This window comes from Nomascus leucogenys, chromosome 15 (genome assembly GCF_006542625.1).
Source record: "Nomascus leucogenys isolate Asia chromosome 15, Asia_NLE_v1, whole genome shotgun sequence".
Lineage (NCBI taxonomy): Eukaryota > Metazoa > Chordata > Mammalia > Primates > Hylobatidae > Nomascus > Nomascus leucogenys.
The window spans coordinates 26,869,749-26,890,492 of NC_044395.1; the positions used below are offsets into that span (position 1 = coordinate 26,869,749).

Below are 20,744 nucleotides of genomic sequence, written 5' to 3' on the forward strand. Positions count from 1 at the left end.
AATTCTTTATAAGTTTATTTCCAGAAACTGAAGAATAAAGCTCTATCAATCTGAAATAAACATAATTTATCTTTATCAAGTCATAAAAAAACGTGGTACATTTCCCAATGCAAGTAGAAACTATCTCTAAATTAGTTTCTAAGAAAATAGTTTTAAATTGTGATATTGAAACATTTAATTTTTTTTTATTATTACTATACTTTAAGTTTTAGGGTACATGTGCACAATGTGCAGGTTTGTTTTTTTTTTTTTTTTTTTTTTTGAGACGGAGTCTCGCTCTGTCGCCCAGGCTGGAGTGCAGTGGCGCGATCTCGGCTCACTGCAAGCTCCGCCTCCTGGGTTCACGCCATTCTCCTGCCTCAGCCTCTCCGAGTAGCTGGGACTACAGGCGCCCGCCACCACGCCCGGCTAATTTTTTTTGTATTTTTAGTAGAGACGGGGTTTCACCGTGGTCTCGATCTCCTGACCTCGTGATCCGCCCGCCTCGGCCTCCCAAAGTGCTGGGATTACAAGCGTGAGCCACCGCACCCGGCCTAGGTTTGTTACATATGTATATCCATGTGCCATATTGGTGTGCTGCACCCATTAACTCGTCATTTAGCATTAGGTATATCTCCTAATGCTATCCCTCCCCCGTCCCCCCATCCCACAACAGTCCCCGGAGTGTGATGTTCCCCTTCCTGTGTCCATGTGTTCTCATTGTTCCAATTCCCACCTATGAGTGAGAACATGTGGTGTTTGGTTTTTTGTCCTTGCGATAGTTTACTGAGAATGACGGTTTCCAGTTTCATCCGTGTCTCTACAAAGGACATGAACTCATCATTTTTTATGGCTGCATAGTATTCCATGGTGTATATGTGCCACATTTTCTTAATCCAGAAACGTTTAATTTTCTAAGTGCTTGAAAACAGATTTTCATTAAAAGATAACTTCCTACAAAACTACAATTTAAAAAATTTGTCAAGAAACTATCAATAAAACACTTAATCTCTTAAGTAATATCCAATAGATTAGTCTTACTCCATCATGGTAGTGGCTACTAGCAAAATTAAAATATACGCCAATCATATATTTGATTTCAATATCTTAAGTCATATATAGAAAAAACTCAGTTTTAATTTTCAACTGCTAAGCACCTTTTAGTATTTAATAACACGATTTAACAAACAACTTTTACTAATGTTGTACAAGACATTAATGGAATGATCCAACTAAAGAATAAGAAATTCTAGCCTAGCCTTCTAGCCATCAGACCAGACCTTTCTGTTTTTTTGCTTTTTTTTGAGACAGGGTCTCACTCTGCTGCCCAAGCTGAGTGCAATGGCATGATCACGGCTCACGGCAGCCTCAACCTTCCGGGCTCACACAATTCTCCTGCCTCAGCCTCCTGAGTGGCTGCAACCACAGGGGTGCACCATCACGCTTGGGTAATTTTTTATTTTGTATAGAGATAAGGTCTCACTATGTTTCCCAGGCTGGTCTCAAACTCTTTGACTCAAGTGATTTGCCTGCCTCAGCCTCCCAAAGTGCTGGGATTACAGGCCTGAGATACTGTGCCCTGCCCCAGAGCTCATGTTATAGAAAGGAAAATAATCTCATGTCCTTAGGGTCCTCCTCAAAATGGTAAGGGATTTATTCATAAGAGAGGCCATGGCTGATTTGAAACAACATTACAAGGTGTCAAAGAAAAAAAAAAACAACTAACTCTTGCACAACAAATCTAATGCCTAAATGAGCTTTTGATTTTTGATCAAAATTTTTGATTTTGATCAAAAATGAGATTTTGATTTTTGATATTATTAGCCATTTATACGTAACAGCAATACAACAGTGCTGAATTTCAGCTCAGCAACAGCAATACAAAGGACAGTCTAAAGAAATTACAATTGGAGAAGGATCTGGAATTGAAGAAATTACTGTCAACTTGAGAAGAGGTATTAGTCATGAGAGAAAAAAAAAGATTTGTGTGGACTGATGTGTAGCCAAAAAATAATGGTGGTGGGGACTCCTAAAAAATATAAAAAACTGAATTTGCTATAGCATCTTTTAATTAAATATAATATGTACCCTCTTGACAGAAGTATCACTGGGGGGAAAAAAATAATCCAACTAATGACGATCATTTCATTAATAAATTTATTTAACAAATGTGTCAAAAGTCAATGCAATATTTTGAAATTACTTCAAGAAGTTCTACTTTCAAAATTATAAAATATGATATTATCTGAGTAGTTTTAAAACAAGTCTAAAATAAGCATGTAGAACTTACTGCCTGTGCTTGCTTAATAAACTCAAGAATATCTTCTTTTAAAGCCTGATGAATTTTTGCTGGGCCTTTATCATCCCAAAGACAGACTGCATGCACATCCCTGTGAATATAAAGTAGGTAAACAAACACTAATAATGAAACAAGAACTGAACGAAACATGTTAAATTCTATTTCAGTACAGTTTCCATGGACCATATTAGAACCAAGCTAATGGTGTCTGAATTCACTCATATAAACCAAGTACGCTTGTAAATTGCCTCACATATACATTTGTTTCTATTTTTATTTTATTTAGCCATTGTTTTCCTCTTTAATTCTCTGCTACTTACCACATAAAATTTAGTTATGAAAGCATGTCTCCATCTCCCAATGTCACTGCCCAAAGTTAACTGCTATTAATATTTTCCTGTGCAAAAACAACTACAAATCCTTTTAATTCTTTAACACAATAGATGTATACTATTTTGTCCTTTTTATTTTAATTATTTTTTTTTAATTTTAATTTTTATTTTTTAGAGACAGGGTCTCACTCTGTTGCAAAGGCTAGTGTGCACTGGCACAATCACGGCTCACTGCAGCCTTGACCTCCTGGGTTGAGGCGATCCTCCCTCCTCAGTCTCCCAAGAGCTGGGACTACAGGAGCATGCCACCACGCCAAATTTTTTTTTTAAATTTTTTTGTAGAAACAGTCTTGCTATGTTGTCCAGGCTGGTCTTCAACTCCCTGTTTCAAGGGATCCTCCTGCCTCAGTCTCCAAAGTGCTGGAATTAAAAGTGTGAGCCACCATGCCCAGCTTTGTTATATACTCTGTCACCCAGGCTGGAGTACAGTGCCACAACCATAGCTCACTATAGTCTCAAACTCCTGTGCTCAAGGGATCCCCCCGCCTCAGCCTCCTGAGTGCTGGGAGTACAAGCATGCACCTGTCTAGTTTTTTAAATTTTTGGTAGAGATGGGGTTTTGCTATGTTGCCCAGTCTGGGCTTGAACTCATATCCTCAAGCAATTCTCCTGCCTCAGCCCCCCAAAATGGTGGGATTGTGGGCCAGCCTATTTTGTCTTTTTAAAAAAATTACTCACTTAAATCACAATAAAGCAAATCTCCTAGCTTCCCCATATATTACCCACTTACACATCAATTACTGTTTCTCCTTTAAACAAAAAAACAAAAACAAAAGCTATCATAAATTGATAAACAAAAACTCAGAACTTATAAAGCTGACATAGTTAACAAAAAAGTCCTTCATTATAGAAATATATTTAATACCAGTACAGCATATTCAGAAAATTAATTTCTTAATTACCTAGTTGTAGGCCAGGGGCAGTGGCTCAAGCCTGTAATCAAAGCACTTGGGAAGGCTGAGGTGGGCAGATCACTTGAGGTCAGGAGTTCAAGACCAGCCTGGCCAACATGGTGAAACCCCTATCTCTACTAATAATACAAAAATTAGCCAGGCGTGGTGGTGCACACCTGTAATCCCAGCTACTTGGGAGGCTGAAGCATGAGAATCACTTGAACCCAGGAGGCAGAGGTTGCAGTGAGCCAAGATGGCGCCACTGAACTCCAGCCTGGGCAACAGAGTGAAACTGTGTCTCAAAAAAAAAAAAAATAATAGATTAAAATTTAAAAAAAAGTAAAAAAATTACCAAGTTGTAAATCAAATTACCAAGCTGTAAATCGGAGAAACTTACAACGAAAGGAAAGGGTCATACTGAAGAATCATTCATTCAAAAAATGTTCCCCAATGATTCATTCAATTCATAATGGAGCCTCTAGTATAAAAAAAAAGTCAAAGAAATCCAAATAAAACAACTCCAGAATTACAACATGTCAATAATCAAATTGTTTTATATTCTAATTTTTTTTTTTTTTTTGAGACACTGTCTCACTCTGTTGCCCAGTCTGAGGTGTAGTGGCATGAACACAGCTCCTGCAGCCTCAACCTCCTGTGCTCAACCTTGCCTCAGCCTCCTGACTAGCTGGGACCACAGGTATGTGCCACCATGTCTGGCTAATTTTTTGTTTTTTGTAGAGACACGGTCTCCCTATGTTGTCTGGACTGATCATGAACTCCTGAACTCAAGTGATCCTCCCGCCTCAGCCTCGCAAAGGGCCAGGATATAGGCATGAGCCACTGGGGTTGGCCTGTATTCCAATTTTTAGAGACATTATTAGAGCCCAAAGTTTTGTCTCCATATTAATTTCAATGCTTTTTTCACTTGTTCAATTCAGCTTGATAATGGTATCTGGTCCAGTGCCTAGTATGCTATAAGCACACAAATATTTGTTAAATAACAATATAAAAGGTAACACCTGACTGCTTATTATGTGCCAGATACTATTTATTTATTTATTTATTTAGAGATGGAGTTTCGCTCTTGTTGCCCAGGCTGAAGTGCAATGGTGCAATCTTGGCTCACTGCAACCTCCACCTCCTGGGTTCAAACGATTCTCCTGCCTCAGCCTCCCAAGTAGCTGGGATTACAGGCATGTACCACTGGCTAATTTTTGTATTTTTAGTAGAAATGGCATTTTGCCATGTTGGTCAGGCTGGTCTCAAACTCCTGACCTCCGGTGATCCACCTGCCTTGGCCTCCCAAAGTGCTGGATTACAGGCGTGAGGCACCAGCCAGATACTATTCTAAGTTCTTTTAACTTATTTTATCTTCATAGCAATTCTAAAGTACTACTATTTTATCCTTATTTTACAGATGGGGAAATTGAACGAAAAACAATCCAAGATTATACAGTTAGTTTATGGTGGAGCCAGGAAATCAGGCTCCAGAACTCACACTAAACCAAATCTACTCTTGAAACCCTCCAATCTATTAAACAAGAAGCTAAAGTGATCTTTACAAAACTCAAGTCGCATCATATTACCCCATACTTAAATCCTCTAATGGTTTCCCAATACTCTTAGAATAAATTACAAAACAATTAAATGACTCCTGCATACCTATACAGTCTCATCTAATGACTAAAGGAATCTAGAGTCTAAAAGAAGAGACTGGGCAGGGCATATTGGCTCATGCCTGTAATCCTAGCACTCCTGGAGGCCAAGACAGGAGGATCATTTGAGGCCAGAAGTTCGAGATTAGCCTAGGCCGCATGGCAAGATCACATCTATACAAAAATAAAATAAAATAATTAGTTGGGCATGGTGGCACATGCCTGTAGTCCTAGCTTTTCAGGAGGCTGAGGGAAGATCACTTGAACTCAGAAGTTCAAGGTTACAGTGAGCTACTATTGTGCCACTGCACTCCAGCCTGAGTGAAAGAGTAATGCCCTGCCTCTAAAAACAATTTTTTTAAAAAGAAACAGGCCGGGCATGGAGGCTCATGCCTTTAATCCTAGCACTTTGGGAGGCCGAGGTGGACAGATCACTTGAGGCCAGGAGTTCACAACCAACCTGGCCAACATAGCGAAACCCCATCTCCACTAAAAATACAAAAATTCGCCAGGCATGGTGGTGCTCGCCTGTAGTCCCAGCTACTCAGGAGGCTAAGGCAAGGGAATTGCTTGAACCCAGGAAGTGGAGGTTGCAGTGAGCCAAGATTCCACCTCTGCACTCCAGCCTGGGCAACAGGGCAAGACTCTGTCTCAAAAAAGAAAAAAAAGAAACTGATAGAAAAATTGATAGATTATAATATGTTTACAACTATTTTATGCATATAAACAAAAGATGGTTTAGGAACTCAAGGACAGGGTAAGGGTGAGTGAGAGGTAGAGAGGAAAAGGAAAGGCTTCCTGGAATAGTTGGTTCCTGAGCTTAATCTCCAAAAATAGGAGTTTGCCAGGCAAAGGTGTATAAAAATAGGAGAGAGGATATTTTATGAAAAAAAATTGACAGTATATAGAACTGTGGGCCAGGTGCAGTGGCTCAAGCTTGTAATCCCAGCTTTTAGGGAAGCCAAAGTTGGTGGATCACTGGAGGCCAGGTGTTCAGGACCAGCCTAGACAACATGGTGAAACCCCATCTCTACTAAAAAAATACAAAAATTAGCCTGGTGTGGTGAGGCACGCCTATTGTCCCAGAAATTTGGGAGGCTGAGGCATGAGAATTGCTTGAACCCAGGGGTGGAGGTTGCAGTGAGCCAAGACTGCGCCACTGTGCTGCAGCCTGGACGACAGAGCAAGACTCTGTCTCAAAAAAAAAGAAGAATTGTGGATGACTAAGGTAACTGCAGTGGACTATAAGCACATCAATGTGGTTATAGTGCTTATAACCCTACCTGTAAAGTGAAATGTGAAGTGATAAGAAAAAAATTGGGCAACCCAACCCCCTTTTATCCCTTATATTCAATCACAGTCCTATTACATTCATCATGCAAATGTCTCTCTAATGTGGACGTTTCCCTCCCATTACCTCCCATTACCATAATGATAGTCACCATCATCTTTTATTTCATTTACTATAACAAAACTAACATGTATTAACTGCTTACTATGTGCCAGACATTCCACATTGACTCGTGTTAGTTTAAGAAGCCTTTTAAGAAGCTGATGGGGCCTGGTGAGGTGGTTCACGCCTATAATCCCAGCACCTTGGGAAGCCGAGGCGGGTGGATTGCCTGAGGTCAGGAGTTTGAGACCAGCCTGGCCAACATGATGAAACCCCATCTCCACTAAAAATACAAAAAATTAGCCAGGCTTGATGGCAGGTGCCTGTAATCCCAGCTACTTGGGAGGCTGCGGCAGGAGAATCGCTTGAACCCAGGAGGCAGAGGTTGCAGTGAGCCGAGATCACGCCACTGCACTCCAGCCTAGGCAACAAGAACAAAACTTTGTCTAAAAAAGAAAAAAAAAAAACAGGCCGGGTGTGGGCGTGGTGGCTCATACCTGTAATCCCAGCACTTTGGGAGGCTGAGGTGGGTGGATCACCTGAGCTCAGGAGTTCGAGACCAGCCTGGCCAACATATTGAAACCCCGTCTCTACCAAAAATACAAAAATTAGCCAGCGCAGTGGCAGACGCCTATAATCCCAGCTACTTGGGAGGCTGAGGCAGGAGAATCACTTGAGCCTGGGAGGCAGAGGTTGCAATGAGCCAAGATCGTGCCACTGCACTCCAGCCTGGGTGACAAGAGACTCCGTCTCAAAAAAAAAAAAAAAAAAAAAAAACAAAACAAAAACAAAAGAAGCTAATGAGATTATTAATGTAAGAGATTTACTAAGGGAACACCTGTGAAGGAAAATGGAAAATGGGCTAGAGAAAGCTGGGTGTAGGTGTGATCCCTGTAGAGGAGACAAGAAAGGAAGTTTGAGCAGTAAGAATCAGCACAGTTCTAAGAAAGGTTGGTAAGGCTGTTGAAAAATTCTGGAGCCAAAGTCACCCATCAGAGGAGATCTGTGCGTCCGAAAAACAAACCTACCTTTGTAACCCTGCCGTACTCAAATCACTTCTGCATGTATGTCAGAAAGGTTCAAACAGGACTTGAGTCTCATAGGATAACAGGGAATGGTGTGGTAAAGGGGGTGGAGTTAGATAATTCCCTAGAAATCTTATCAAAAGAAGAGTCAAATTTAGAAGGGATTTGGTACATCTTCTCCAGCTCTCTTTTCTCAATCACCAGTTACTTCTCTGCATTGCTATATCAGGGAAGAACGTTCTCAATGTACTTTTTTTTTGTTGAGACAGGGTCTCTCCCTGTCACCCTGCCTGGAGTGCAGTGGCATGATGAGCTCATAACTTAAAACTCCTGTGCTCAAGGATCCTTCTGCCTCAGCCTCCTGAGTAGTTGGGACTACAGGCATGTGCAACCATGACTGGCTAATTTTTTTTTTTTTTTTTTGAGACGGAATCTCACTCTGTCAGCCAGGCTGGAGTGCAGTGGCACAATCGCGGCTCACTGCAACCTCCGCTTCCCGAGTTCAAGCAATTCTCGTGCCTCAGCCAGCCAAGTAGCTGGGATTACAGGTGTACAACACCACACCCAGCCGATTTTTGTATTTTTAGTAAAGACAGGGTTTCACCATGTTGACCAGGGTGGTATCGAACTCCTGACCTCAGGTGATCCACCTGCCTTCGCCTCCCAAAGTGCTGGGATTACAGGCATGAGCCACCACACCCAGCCTTGGCTAATTTTTTGTAGAGATGGAATCTCACTGTGTTTCCCAGGCTGGTCTCAAACTCGGGCCTCAAGCAATCCTCCAGCCTCGGCCTCTCAAAGTTTTGGGATTACAGGCATGAGCATTCACACCCAGCCCCAAAGCGCTTTTAAAAGGCAACATGCTATAAGGTAAATATTTTTAAAAACTTAACTATATTAGAAAAATCTCGGAGTTGGGAAATAGGAAAGGGAGGAAATAGAAGCTTCTCAAAAGTCTTAAGGAGGCAGACAGAAGCGACAGGAAAAGCAGCAAGAAGTAAAAACTATTCCAAAGGTTTTGATTTCCTTGTGTAGAAGAGAAGAATAGTGTGACCTTGGTGTGATAAAATGATATGTATTTTTTTTTCCAAGTAGTAGGACTATCACATGCTTCTAACTAAGAGCAAGAAACACGAAGGCAACCACTAATGGAAATAAACTTTAAAATTAATAAAAACAAAGAAAGGGAAAATGAAGAAACAATAACATCAGATCCATGATAAAGTTATAGAAGCAACAAAAGCAAGAATATCAGTCATAACATTAAACCTGAACTGAATAACCAAGCCCACTAAAAAACAGTATGTCTTTCAAAACAACAAATACTATACGATTCCATTTATATGAGTTATCTAGATAAGCAAATTCATAGATGGAAACTAAAATGGAGCTGAGGAGAGGAAGAATGAAGAATTATTGTTTAATGGGTACAGAGCTTCTGTTTCAGATGATGAAGAGGTTTGGGGAATGGACTGTGTTGATGTTTGCAAAACACTGTGAATATAATTAATGCCACTGAATTGTACACTTAAAAATGGCTAAAATTGTAAATGGATCTACAGTAGCAGTTCTCAACTGAGGAAGGTATTGTTCCCCTAGAAGGGTATCTGGAAACATGGGAGAATCTTTGTTTTTATAATGCAAGGTGGGGAGAAAGACACAGAAGGGTGAGGGGAAAGACGCAGAAGGAGTGTTCATGACTGGAGTTGATAAGCATGGACAGGCCGGGCACAGTGGCTCACACCTGTAATCCCAGCATTTTGGGGGGCCAAGGTGAGTGGATCACCTGAGGTCAGCAGTTCAAGACCAGTCTGACCAACATGATGAAACCCCATCTCTACTAAATACAAAAAATTAGCCAGGTGTGGTGGTGCATGCCTGTAATCCCAGCTACTTGGGAGGCTGAAGCAAGAGAATTGCTTGAACCCGGGAGGCAGAGGTTGCAGTGAGCCAGGATTGTGCCATTGCACTCCAGCCTGGGCAACAAGAATGAAACTCTATCTCAATTAAAAAAAAAAAAAAAAAAAAGAGTGAAGGGCAGAAGTGATAAATATTGCACAATATGCAGAACAATCTCTTATACCACCCAAAATACCAAGAATACTTCAACTGAGAAAGAATATAGATTAGGAGAAAAGGGGGGAAAATCTCAGATAGTCAATGTACCTTAACATTAATACATTACTTAGTAACTAAGATTTAGAAAGATATAAGTAACCTAAATGTTAATGATTAACATGGCCAAAATATGGCTAAAATTTACAAGGGTTTTAATTATTGTCGGTCTTGCAATTTTGGTGATATATAGGAATCCCTTTACCTAAAAGGACGATACATTGAACTGCTTTAGGTACTCCACGGAGATGAAGGATCTTTTTTTTTTTTTTTTTTTGGAGATGGAGTTTTGCTCATTTCCCAGGCTGGAGTAGAATGGTGCAATCTTGGCTCACTGCAACCTCTGCCTGCCGGATTCAAGTGATTATCCTGCCTCAGCCTCCCAAGTAGCTGGAATTACTGAGGCCCACCACCGCACTCAGGTAATTTTTGTATTTTTAGTAGACATGTTGGCCAGGCTGGTCTCGAACTCCTGACCTCAGGTTATCCACCCACCTCGGCCTCCCAAAGTGCTGGGATTACAGGTGTGAGCCACCACACCCGGCCAAAAGATCTTTAAAAACATCATGTTGAGGCCACTAACTGTAGCAAGTACAAGGTTATTGACGATTTCTACTTTGAAGTCCCCTTTTAGTAGGGAACACCATCACTCTATGCTCCTTTTCTAAGTCAGGAGTACTCAGAGAACAAGCACTATTCTCGATAATAAGTCTTATCAACACAGACTGGCAAAAACAACATAACAACAAAACACCCCACCACACCCAACGTATCATTCATAAAATAGTTTAATTGAATAATTTACAAAAAACATATGTACACATGAATGTAATAAAGCTTTAAAAGGCCTCAGCTTTTTCTTACTGAACTTTAATTTCCCAAAGGCCAGAAGTATAAGTTAATTGATAGTATGCAACAAGGTCCTACATCATTTCGGAAATTAGAATATTTTAAGTGATAAAGACAGAAAACGATTACAATAGCCCAATGTGTACAGCTTATGCAATTATACATCTATAATTCATTGATACAGCATTTTAATAGTGTGTCTGAGACTGCTATCCTAAGACAGACCTGTGTGCAAGACTGGCCTTTGGCTAGGATGTGGCAATTTGGATTTTTGGGAGGATTCCCATCATTCCTTAACGAGAATGTTTTACGTTTCTAAACTGTTTACACAAACAGCATGACTTACGTTGGACACTTCCTTTTCTTCTGCCAGTCTCGAATTTTGGTATGTGCCAGGCAGAAGCTGCTTACATGACCAGCCCCCAGCAGAAAGTTTGGGTGCTGAGTCCCTAATCAGCTTCCCTGGTAGACAATATTTTATGTGTGTGGTCACTGTCAGTTGCTGGAGGATTAAACTTAATGTGTGACTCCTCTGCAAGACATTTGGAAGTTTGGATTTCGTTTCCCCTGGACTTTGCCACATGCACTTTTTCCCTTTGTTGATTTTGCTTTGCTTCTTTCGCTGTAATAATTCATAGCCATGAATACAACTACATGGTGAGTCCCATGAATACTCCCAGCAATCACTGAGCCTAGGGGTGACCTTGGGATTGCTGACACAGCTGGTATTAGAAGTTGGACTCATGAAGAGGGAAGAAGCAGTAGGATGACAAACATTTGCTGCTTGGGTGGCTATAAAATCATTCATAGTATGAAACAGCAGCTGAGCTTCTATCTGTTGTGACAGGTAAAAATTACCTATGAAATTTGAAAATGATAGCTCTAAACCAGGAGAATTGGCTACCTCATTCCCCTGGCAGTTTCTGGCCATGCTGACTAAAGTGAAGGGAGAAAAAACAGAGCCTGGATGATGTCTCTGGTTGTTTTTTTTGTTGTTGTTTTTTTTCTTGCCTCCAGGTGGGAAGAGACCCATAAGTTCCCAAAGGTGAGTTTTGGGTGGACCAAAAATGTTAAAAGTTTGTATGCTCTCTCCTCTAAATAGGAAAAAATAATAGCAAGATCAGAGCCCAGGGCTGGAGCAAAGCTTTAGATAAACTAGGGCAGAAACAGGAATGGGGAGAGTGAACCACTCCAGCTGTTTCTTCAGCCTAGCTGCTGCTGCTGCAGTTCCTTCCTACACCTTGCATTCCAGTCAGGATCTCCCAGCAGCTGTAATGTGTTACTCTTAAAAACACTGAATTTACTGCTGGGGGTTGATTAAATTTAAAATAAGGAATAAGGATGGCTGGGCACGGTGGCTCATGCCTGTAATCCCAACACTCTGGGAGGCCAAGGTGGGCAGATAACTTTGAGGTCAAGAGTTCAAGATCACCCTGGCCAACATGTGAAAACCTGTCTCTACTGAAAATACAAAAATTAGCCTGGCACAGTGGTGGGTACCTGTAGTCCCAACTACTCAAGAGGCAAGGCAGGAATATCGCTTGAACCTGGGAGGTAGAGGCTGCAGTGAGCTGAGGTTGTGCCACTGCACTCCAGCCTGGGCAACAGAGCAAGACTCTGTCTCAATAATAAATAAATAAATTTAAAATAAAGTGGGGGGACTGAGAGATGAGTTTGTACTTTGCAGCTATTGCATCTAGATGTATAATCAAAACTGATATAATATGTAATATGCTGCTAGTCATTTCATAAATGCTAGAGGGATTGTCCCAATCAGGAAGAGTTAGTGAGACAAAATTTCTTGCTTTCTTCTGCTGAAGGGACTGGAATTTAAACTCTCTGAGTATTGGGAACAGAATAAATCTCCACAATGGATGATATTTACTATGACTTTTTTAACTACTGATGACCCTGGAAAAAGAGAGACAACATGAAAACAAACGAAATCTCCAGATGGAAGAAATACACTTTTGGAATTTTAAATGCAGTTTTTCACTGCTATTGAATTCTTGTGAAATTAGATGTCTGACCCTTAGAAGCTGATGATTTTCCAGCCTGATGTGCATATTTTCGAGCAGATCAAGTTGGATCCTAAGACAAGGTAAAAAGGACTTAGGACAGTTTCGCTGATCACTCGGACTTGAAATATGACTGCGAGCCTGCAGTATCTTGGCTTTGCTGCTGCCAAAGACAAGACACTAACTGTTTTGGAATCCTGAAATCACAGATCTCAATTACCTGGATCTGACGCTAGGCTGAAACCTGACACTCTGCTACTGGGCTATTTCAACCTCAACACAAACTGTGCTGAACCAAAAGCAGGCATATACTCAATAAACAGGAATTTGCCTCAATTTTTTTTTTTTTTTTTTTTTGAGACAAGGTCTTGCTCTGTCACCCAGCCTGGAGTGTAGTGGCACAGTCACAGCTTGCTGCAGCCTCAATGCAGCAAGCAATCGGCTTGAGGGCTCAAGCAATCCTCCCACCTCAGCTCCCAATTACATGGGACTACAGGCATGTGCCACCACACCCAGATAATTTTTTTTTTTTTTCAGAGACAGGGTCTCACTATGTTGCCCAGGCTGGTCTTGAACTCCTGGGCTCAAGTGATCACCCTGTCTTGGCCTCCCAAAGTTCTGGGATTACAGGTGTAAGCCACTTTGGCCGTCAAAGACTACTGAATATTTAAAAGATATCCTCCTGTGGAGCCAGAAACTATGAAAACATCACGGATTCTGGCTGGACCACCTCAACCACTCACAGACACCCAGAGAAAAAGTCTTATTCTCTGATGGGACTATCCAAAATCAAGCTGCTGATTGGTCTTATATATCTGATATGGAGACTAACAGTATTCCCCACTGGTGGTTCCTACCAAAAGTTGTAGTTGAGGGCTGGGCGCAGTGGCTCAAGCCTGTAATCCTGGCACTTTGGGAGGCCGAGGTGGGCGGATCACGAGGTCAGGAGTTCGAGACCATCCTGGCCAACACAGTGAAACCCTGTCTCTACCAAAAATACAAAAAAATTAGCAGGGCGCAGTGGTGGGCGCCTGTAGTCCCAGCTACTAGGGAGGCTGAGGCAGGAGAATGGCGTGAACCCGGGAGGCGGAGCTTGCACTGAGCCAAGATGGTGCCACTGCACTCCAGCCTGGGGGACAGAGCCAGACTCTGTCTCAAAAAAAAAAAAAAAAAGGTGTAGTTGGGAGGGGGCACATCACAAAGAGTGGGGCCCCTTCGCCCACTTCTTACAGATTAGATTTTGACCCCTTCTTGAGATGTCTCACTGCTACTGACTTGTGTTTGCCTTTCTGGATTGGTTACAGTTTGCAACAACAGATTTAATACCCTGACTCTAGTTCTCTCTTTCCTGTCACTCCTCCTGGTACACACAGACCTTAGTAGGTCAGTCTGGTTATTAAACGCAGCTGTCCCCAGAAAGGAACTGATGTTTTCTAGGCTACCCACTAGATAAATGATCAGGACAAAAGGGGTGACAGATAACATAAGCCCATTTTGAAAAGTCTTAAAAATTCAGGATTTCATCCTGATCAATTCCTAAATATAGTATGTCTTTCTAATTCAGTTGTAGAAAAATGTTTTTTAGTAAAAAAAACTTTTGTCACTCATACAGGTCTGAATGATTAAGAAGACATGAAATTTTCATTACTGAAAGGGATATACTGATTTTATAAGGAAGAAAAAACAAAACCTAGCAGCCAGGAAGGGACAGTGGAGGAGGAGGACATTAATGATTTTTGCTTTTCACAACTATTCCTAAAAGCTTTCCCCCTTTTCCTAAAGGAAATCTCTCAGGGTTCCCTTTCCAAGCTGCCATGAGTCCTTTTAATTCAAACTGACTGCTGAACTTACAATCACACCTAACAGCACCAACTATGAGATGGCAAGGAACAGCCTCAGCTTCTGCATTTTCCATGTAGAACACCTCCTGTTTGGAACTAACTGCCTTCAAGCAGTCCATCTGAAACCAAGGCCTGAACTGAATTATAAATCAACCACACTAAACAGGGAACCCCAGAATGTCAGGCCCCACGGTGGGAGGCCACAGCGGGGGCCTTGTTAACCTGTACTACCTAATATCTTGCTTGGAGTATCTTGTTTCTAGAAGTACTACATGTGTCCTCTGGGATTATATTTGTTAGTGTATGCACCCTAGCAAGTCACTGTCTCAATCCTGGAAGGCTTTCAGGTCTGCTTCAACTTACCACCCTGAGTTATACTGTGCCCGAGTTGACCATGTTAAAAAAAGGCCTATACAGAAACTGAAAGAGAAAGCCACATGGTTTTCTAAGATAAACCTTATGATTAATGGAGTTTAACTGGCTAAATCCAGGACCCCTAAAAAGGGATAACTGGCCAGGTGTAGTGGCTCATGCCTGTAATCCCAGCACTTTGGGAGGCCAACGCAGGCGGATCACCTGAGGTCAGGAGTTTAAGACCAGCCAGGACAATATGGAGAAACCCCGTCTCTACTAAAAATACAAAAATTGGCCGGGCATGGTGGCGCACGCTTGTAATCCCAGCTACTCAGGAGGCGGAGGCATGACAATCACTTGAACTCGTGAGACAGAAGTTGCACTGAGCCAAGATGGCACCCCTGCAATCCAGCCTGGGCAACAGAGCAAGACTCCATCTCAAAAAAAAAAGGGGGGGGGGGTTGGGGGCAACTGAGATCAATACTACAGGTTGGTCTTGTCCTGCTACATGGGGGCATGCTGACATAATTTTGCTATAAAGACAATTTGGCCAATGGCAAAAAGTTAAACCAGCACCCCTGAGACTGCATCCCCTAGAAATGCCTGCTTGTAAGATTAGCCCTTGGCTGGCATCTGAGAACTTGAATGGTCAACAGTTTCCTATACTTAAATAAAACTTTCCTGAAATAACAGTGGCTCACTGTACCTAAACTGTTTATATGAACAATATGGTTTACACTGATTTTGGTACATGTTGAGAGAGACTGCCTATGTGACCAGCCCCCATAAAAACCCTGAGTACTGAGTCTCCAATAAGCTTCTCTGGTAGACAACTTATCACACGCTGTCAATCATTGCTGGAAAAATTATGTGTGTTCTGTGTGACTCCCCTGGGAAAGGACTCTTCTTGGAAGCTTGTGCTTGTTTTTTCCTGCACTTCACCCCATGTACCTTTTCCCTTTGCTGATTTTGCTTTGGATCCTTTCACTGTAATGACTCATAGCTGTGAGTATGACTGTATGTTCAGTCCTGTGAGCCCCCTAGCAAATCATCATACCTGGGAGAGGTCTTGGAGACCCTCAATATAACTAGTAATACTTTTTAATAGGTAAACAGACCAGCTTAGAGTTACACATTCCATTTAGGTATAGAAAGACATCACCAAAATTTCCTTTATGCTAGCAAACAGAATTAGTGGGGTACTTACGAAAACAGATCAAACCACTGCTGTTTTGTAACAGATTCCTGGCGTAAAAGCTTCAAAACAATCGGGCGCATAAAATCCCATTTGTCTTCAAATTGAAGAGAACCTTTATTCTTGGAAAAAAAAAAGATAAAAGGGAGTTTAATTTAAATGCAGTTAAATAAAAAGCATCCTGTAATTTTTATCAGACAGCTAGAGAAACGAAGGGCTCAAATGTAAATGAACCAGTTTTCCATAATGGAATCCCTACAGGCTTAATCTGTTATTGAGGAATCACAGGAAGACAATCATAAAAGAGAAAAATTAATTGTACAAATATGTTTAGTGAAGAATTTGGCCTTGTCCAAGGAGACAGTCTGGTCTTTCCTCTTGGCTTCTAGTAGATAACCTCTGGACACTTAGAAAGTTACATCTAAAAACTATGTCTTTGTCTGGGAGGCCTTGGGTCATACTGGATAGGCTAATAATGCAATTCAGGGAGGGGACTGTCCACACCTATATAATCCTAGGTAGAGGCTGACCAACTGGGAAGATGAACAATATAACTTGAGATACGGGTTTGGGGTCACAGGGGGTCAGTCAACATGGAGACTGAAATCCCTGTGAGCAAGTAATCAGTCACACCTATGTGAATAAGCTCCATCAAAACTCAACAGTAAAGGTTGGGTGAGCTTCCCTATTTGGTGGTACTCGTGCATACTGTCACACATTGATGCCAGGAGAGAAATGTGTCCTGACCATATGCGGAGAGGGCAAGATAAGCTCGTATTTGGAACTCTCCTAAACTTAGCCCTATGAGTCTCTTCCTTTGGCTGATCTTATCCTAATCCTTTCCCTATAACAAATCATAACTATGGGTACAACAGCTTTCACTAAATGCTATGAGCCTTTCTAATGAATTATCAAACCTGACAGTGGTTTTGCGAATCCCCCAAACTTACAGTTGGTGTCAGAAGTGAGAATGGTTGGCCAGGCGTGGTGGCTCACGCTTGTAATCCCAGCACTTTGGGAGGCCGAGGCGGGCGGATCACGAGGTCAGGAGATCGAGACCACGGTGAAACCCCGTCTCTTCTAAAAATACAAAAAATTAGCCGGGCGTGGTGGCAGGCGCCTGTAGTCCCAGCTACTCGGAGAGGCTGAGGCAGAAGAATGGCGTGAACCCAGGAGGCGGAGCTTGCAGTGAGCCGAGATTGCGCCATTGCACTCCAGCCTGGGCGACAGAGCGAGACTCCAAAAAAAAAAAAAAAAAAGAAGTGAAAATGGTCTTACATGGAGACTGTATCATCTAATTTTGTAGTTGTCCTAAATTCCTCACAAAAAGTATATTGGAAATCTACATAAACTCTGAAAACTGAGGAGAAAAAAAACAGAAAAATACTCATCTCCTTTTATAATGCTAACAAAAAACCCTGACACTGAACTGTTGAGAAAAGCATAAGAAATGGAAACTCTAGGCCAATCTTACCAGAGAACAAAGATGCAAAAATCTAAATAAATATTATCAAATCAAACAAGTGGCATATCAAAACAATCAGACCTCATAATCATACAGTTTATCCCTGGAATGTAAAAGTAGTGCAATATTAGGAAAAATAATAATCAGTTACATTACCAAAAACAGAGAGAGAGAAACCCCATATGTGTTAGTCATTAGTACTCCTTTTCAAGTTAAATGTGACCATGTGATTTGTTTTTTGATTGTTTTTGAGACAGGGTCTCGCTCTGTCACCCAGGCTGGAGTACAGTGGAGTGATCATAGCTAACTGTAGCCTTGACCCCCTGGGCTCAAGCAATTCTCCTGCCTGAGCCTCCCAAGTAGCTGGGACAGCACGTGCACACCACCATGCCCAGCTAATTTTTGTATTTTTTTTGTAGAGACGGGGTCTTGTTATATTTCCCAGGTTGGTCTTGAACTCCTGGGCTCAACTGATGCACTCACCTCAGTCTCCCAAAATGCTGAGGTTATAGGAGTAAGCCACTGAACTAGGACCATCTGATTTGTTTTGGCCAATAAATTTCAACAAAAGTCATAAATTTTCTTTAACTTTTAAGTTTAGGGATACATGTGTAGGATGTGCAGGTTTGTTACAAAGGTAAATTTGTGTCATGGGGATTTGTTGTACAGATTATTTCATTATCCAGGATTAAGCGATTAGTTATTTTTCCTGATCCTCTCCCTCCTCCCACCCTTCACCCTCTGGTAGGCCCCAGTGTGTGTTGTTCCCCTTTATGTGCTCATGTGTTCTCATCATTTAGCTCCCACTTATAAGTGAGAACATGCAGTGTTTGGTTTTCTGTTCCTGCATTAGTTTGCTAAGGAAAATGGCCTTCAGCTCCATCCATGTCCCTGCAAAGGACATGATCTTGTTCTTTCTTATGGCTGCATAGTATTCCATGGTGTTTATGTACCACATTTTCTTTATCCAGTCTATCATTGATGGGCACTGGGGGTGATTTCATGTCTTTGTTAGAGTGAATAGTGCTGTGATGAACATATGTGTGCATGTGTCTTTATACGACAGCACTGTAGTAACCAAAAAACATTATGGTACTGATATAAGAACATATACACAGACCAATGGAACAGAATAGAGCCCAGAAATAAGACCACACATCTACAACTATCTGATCTTCAGCAAACCTGACAAAAGCAACAGAGAAAGGACTCCCTATTCAATAAATGGTGCTGGGATAACTGGCTAGCCATATGCAGAAAAGTAAAACCAGACCCCTTTCTTATACCACATGCAAAAACTAACTCAAGATGGATTAAAGACTTAAATGTAAAACCTAACTTTCTAGTACACCAGCACCAAACACCCTATGAAACTCATGATTTTTTTTTTTTTTTTTTTTTTTTTTGAGACAGAGTCTCGTTCTGTTGCCCAGGCTGGAGTGCAGTGGCATAATCTTGGCTCACTATAGCCTCTACCTCGCAGGGTCAGGTGATTTTCATGCCTCAGCCTCCGAGTAGCTGAGATTAGACATGCACCACCACACCTGGCTAATTTTTGTATTTTTAGTAGAGACGGGGTTTCGTCATGTTGGCCAGGCTGGTCTCGAACTCCTGGATTCATGTGATCCACCCTCCTCAGCCTTCCAAAGTGCTAGAATTACAGGCATGAGCCACCAGGCCCAGACTCATGATTATTTTTCAGTTATACAAATCTGTTGATGATATTGCTCAGGTTAAGAACCTGAGATGCATATAGTGATTGTATGGAATATGCAAACTCCCTGAAATTACAACACTGAAACAGTTTCTCAACATATGATCTGACAATAACCTACATAAAAATCATCTGAGGTGGTGATTACACATACAGATTCCTAAAACCTACCTCAGGCCTATTGGATCAGAATCTCTTGAAGTTAGTCCACAATCTGCATGTTTCTCAAATTCATGATAAAATTACATAAAAATAATGTTAGATGGTCTATGACCCAAACTAGGTTAAGAACTACAAATTAACATCATACTCTTATAAATGCTGCTTATATTCACGAACATAGTTCATCCTAAAAGTTAATATACTGTCTTGCTCCAGATGCCTGCTTCTATCACACTGTATTCTTTTTTCTTTTTTTTTTTTTTTGAGACAGAGTTTCGCTCTTGTTGCCCAAGCTGGAGTGCAGTGGCACGATCTCAGCTCACCACAACCTCCACCTCCCAGGTTCAAGCGATTCTCCTGCCTCAGCCTCCCGAGTAACTGGGATTAAAGGCATGCGCCACCAAGCCTGGCTAATTTTGTATTTTTTGTAGAGACAGGGTTTCTCCATGTTCATCAGGCTGGTCTCAAACTCCCAACCTTAGGTGATCCGCCCACGTCGGCCTCCCAAAGTGCTAGGATTACAGGCGTGAGCCACCGCGCCCAGCTGCTGTATTCTTATCATAAGGACCCATGGGAGATATCCACTAAAAAGTCAGTACTGGGATTAGCTATGCTTCTCTCCTGAACTAGTTTCTTTTTACCTTATGGACTTAAATGAATCATGTAAGTAACTTCGCACTCCTCTTAGTGTTGGCTACTGGGAAATTCAGAGTCAGAATTGTGATGCTGTGGCATATACTTTGTATAATAACTTTATGCCTGGCCTCACATTACTTTTTCTACTTTTTATTATTTTCCTATAACCCTCATTTTCTTCTTTTATTCTTCCCTATGAGGAAGAGGTGTGCAAATAAACAAATATGAAAGAACCATGGAAAGAACATACTTTTCTTGACTGACATGGTAAAAAAGAACACCCTCTTAATAAGAGGATACTTTCTAATTTCAATTAAGTCTATTTCCACAAGCACTTTTGGTAATTTATAAAATTAAATATAGTGTAAGTCCTGCAATTAAAAATAAAAGGTGCAGAGTACCAGAGTAGAGAGGTACTAGAGATAAATTAAACACTGGTTAGGCTCTGAAATCTCCCAATAGACATTGTTAAGTACCAGGAAACATATTTTTGCTCTCCTTTTTGATGGAACACATAATAAACACTTTCCCCTAATACTCAATTTTAAAAGGAATTTAATAATTAAATGTTTTCTATTAAACTTTTATAATAGATTCCAAAAATGATGCTCAAGTAGTTCTTTGACCTATTCTCTATTAAACTGAAGAGCATATCATTAAATCATAACTAAGTGGCAGGACACCAAATCCACTATCTACAAAAGAGAATGCCTTATTAATAAGAAAAAAAATCTTCAGACTATGAACCTTGATTTATGT

At 41.2% G+C, this 20,744-nt stretch overlaps 1 protein-coding gene across 1 annotated transcript in view; it reads right to left on the reverse strand.

Moving 5' to 3' along the window:
- CUL5 (cullin 5) overlaps positions 1 to 20,744 on the reverse strand; it is a 102,677-nt gene that overhangs the window by 60,742 nt on the left and 21,191 nt on the right. The window contains exons 2-3 of the mRNA XM_003253093.4: positions 16,021 to 16,130; positions 2,270 to 2,369 (exon numbers count right to left, since the gene is read on the reverse strand). Of these exons, the coding sequence (XP_003253141.1) occupies positions 2,270 to 2,369; positions 16,021 to 16,130 (210 nt within the window). The remainder of the gene's footprint in view (positions 1 to 2,269; positions 2,370 to 16,020; positions 16,131 to 20,744) is intronic.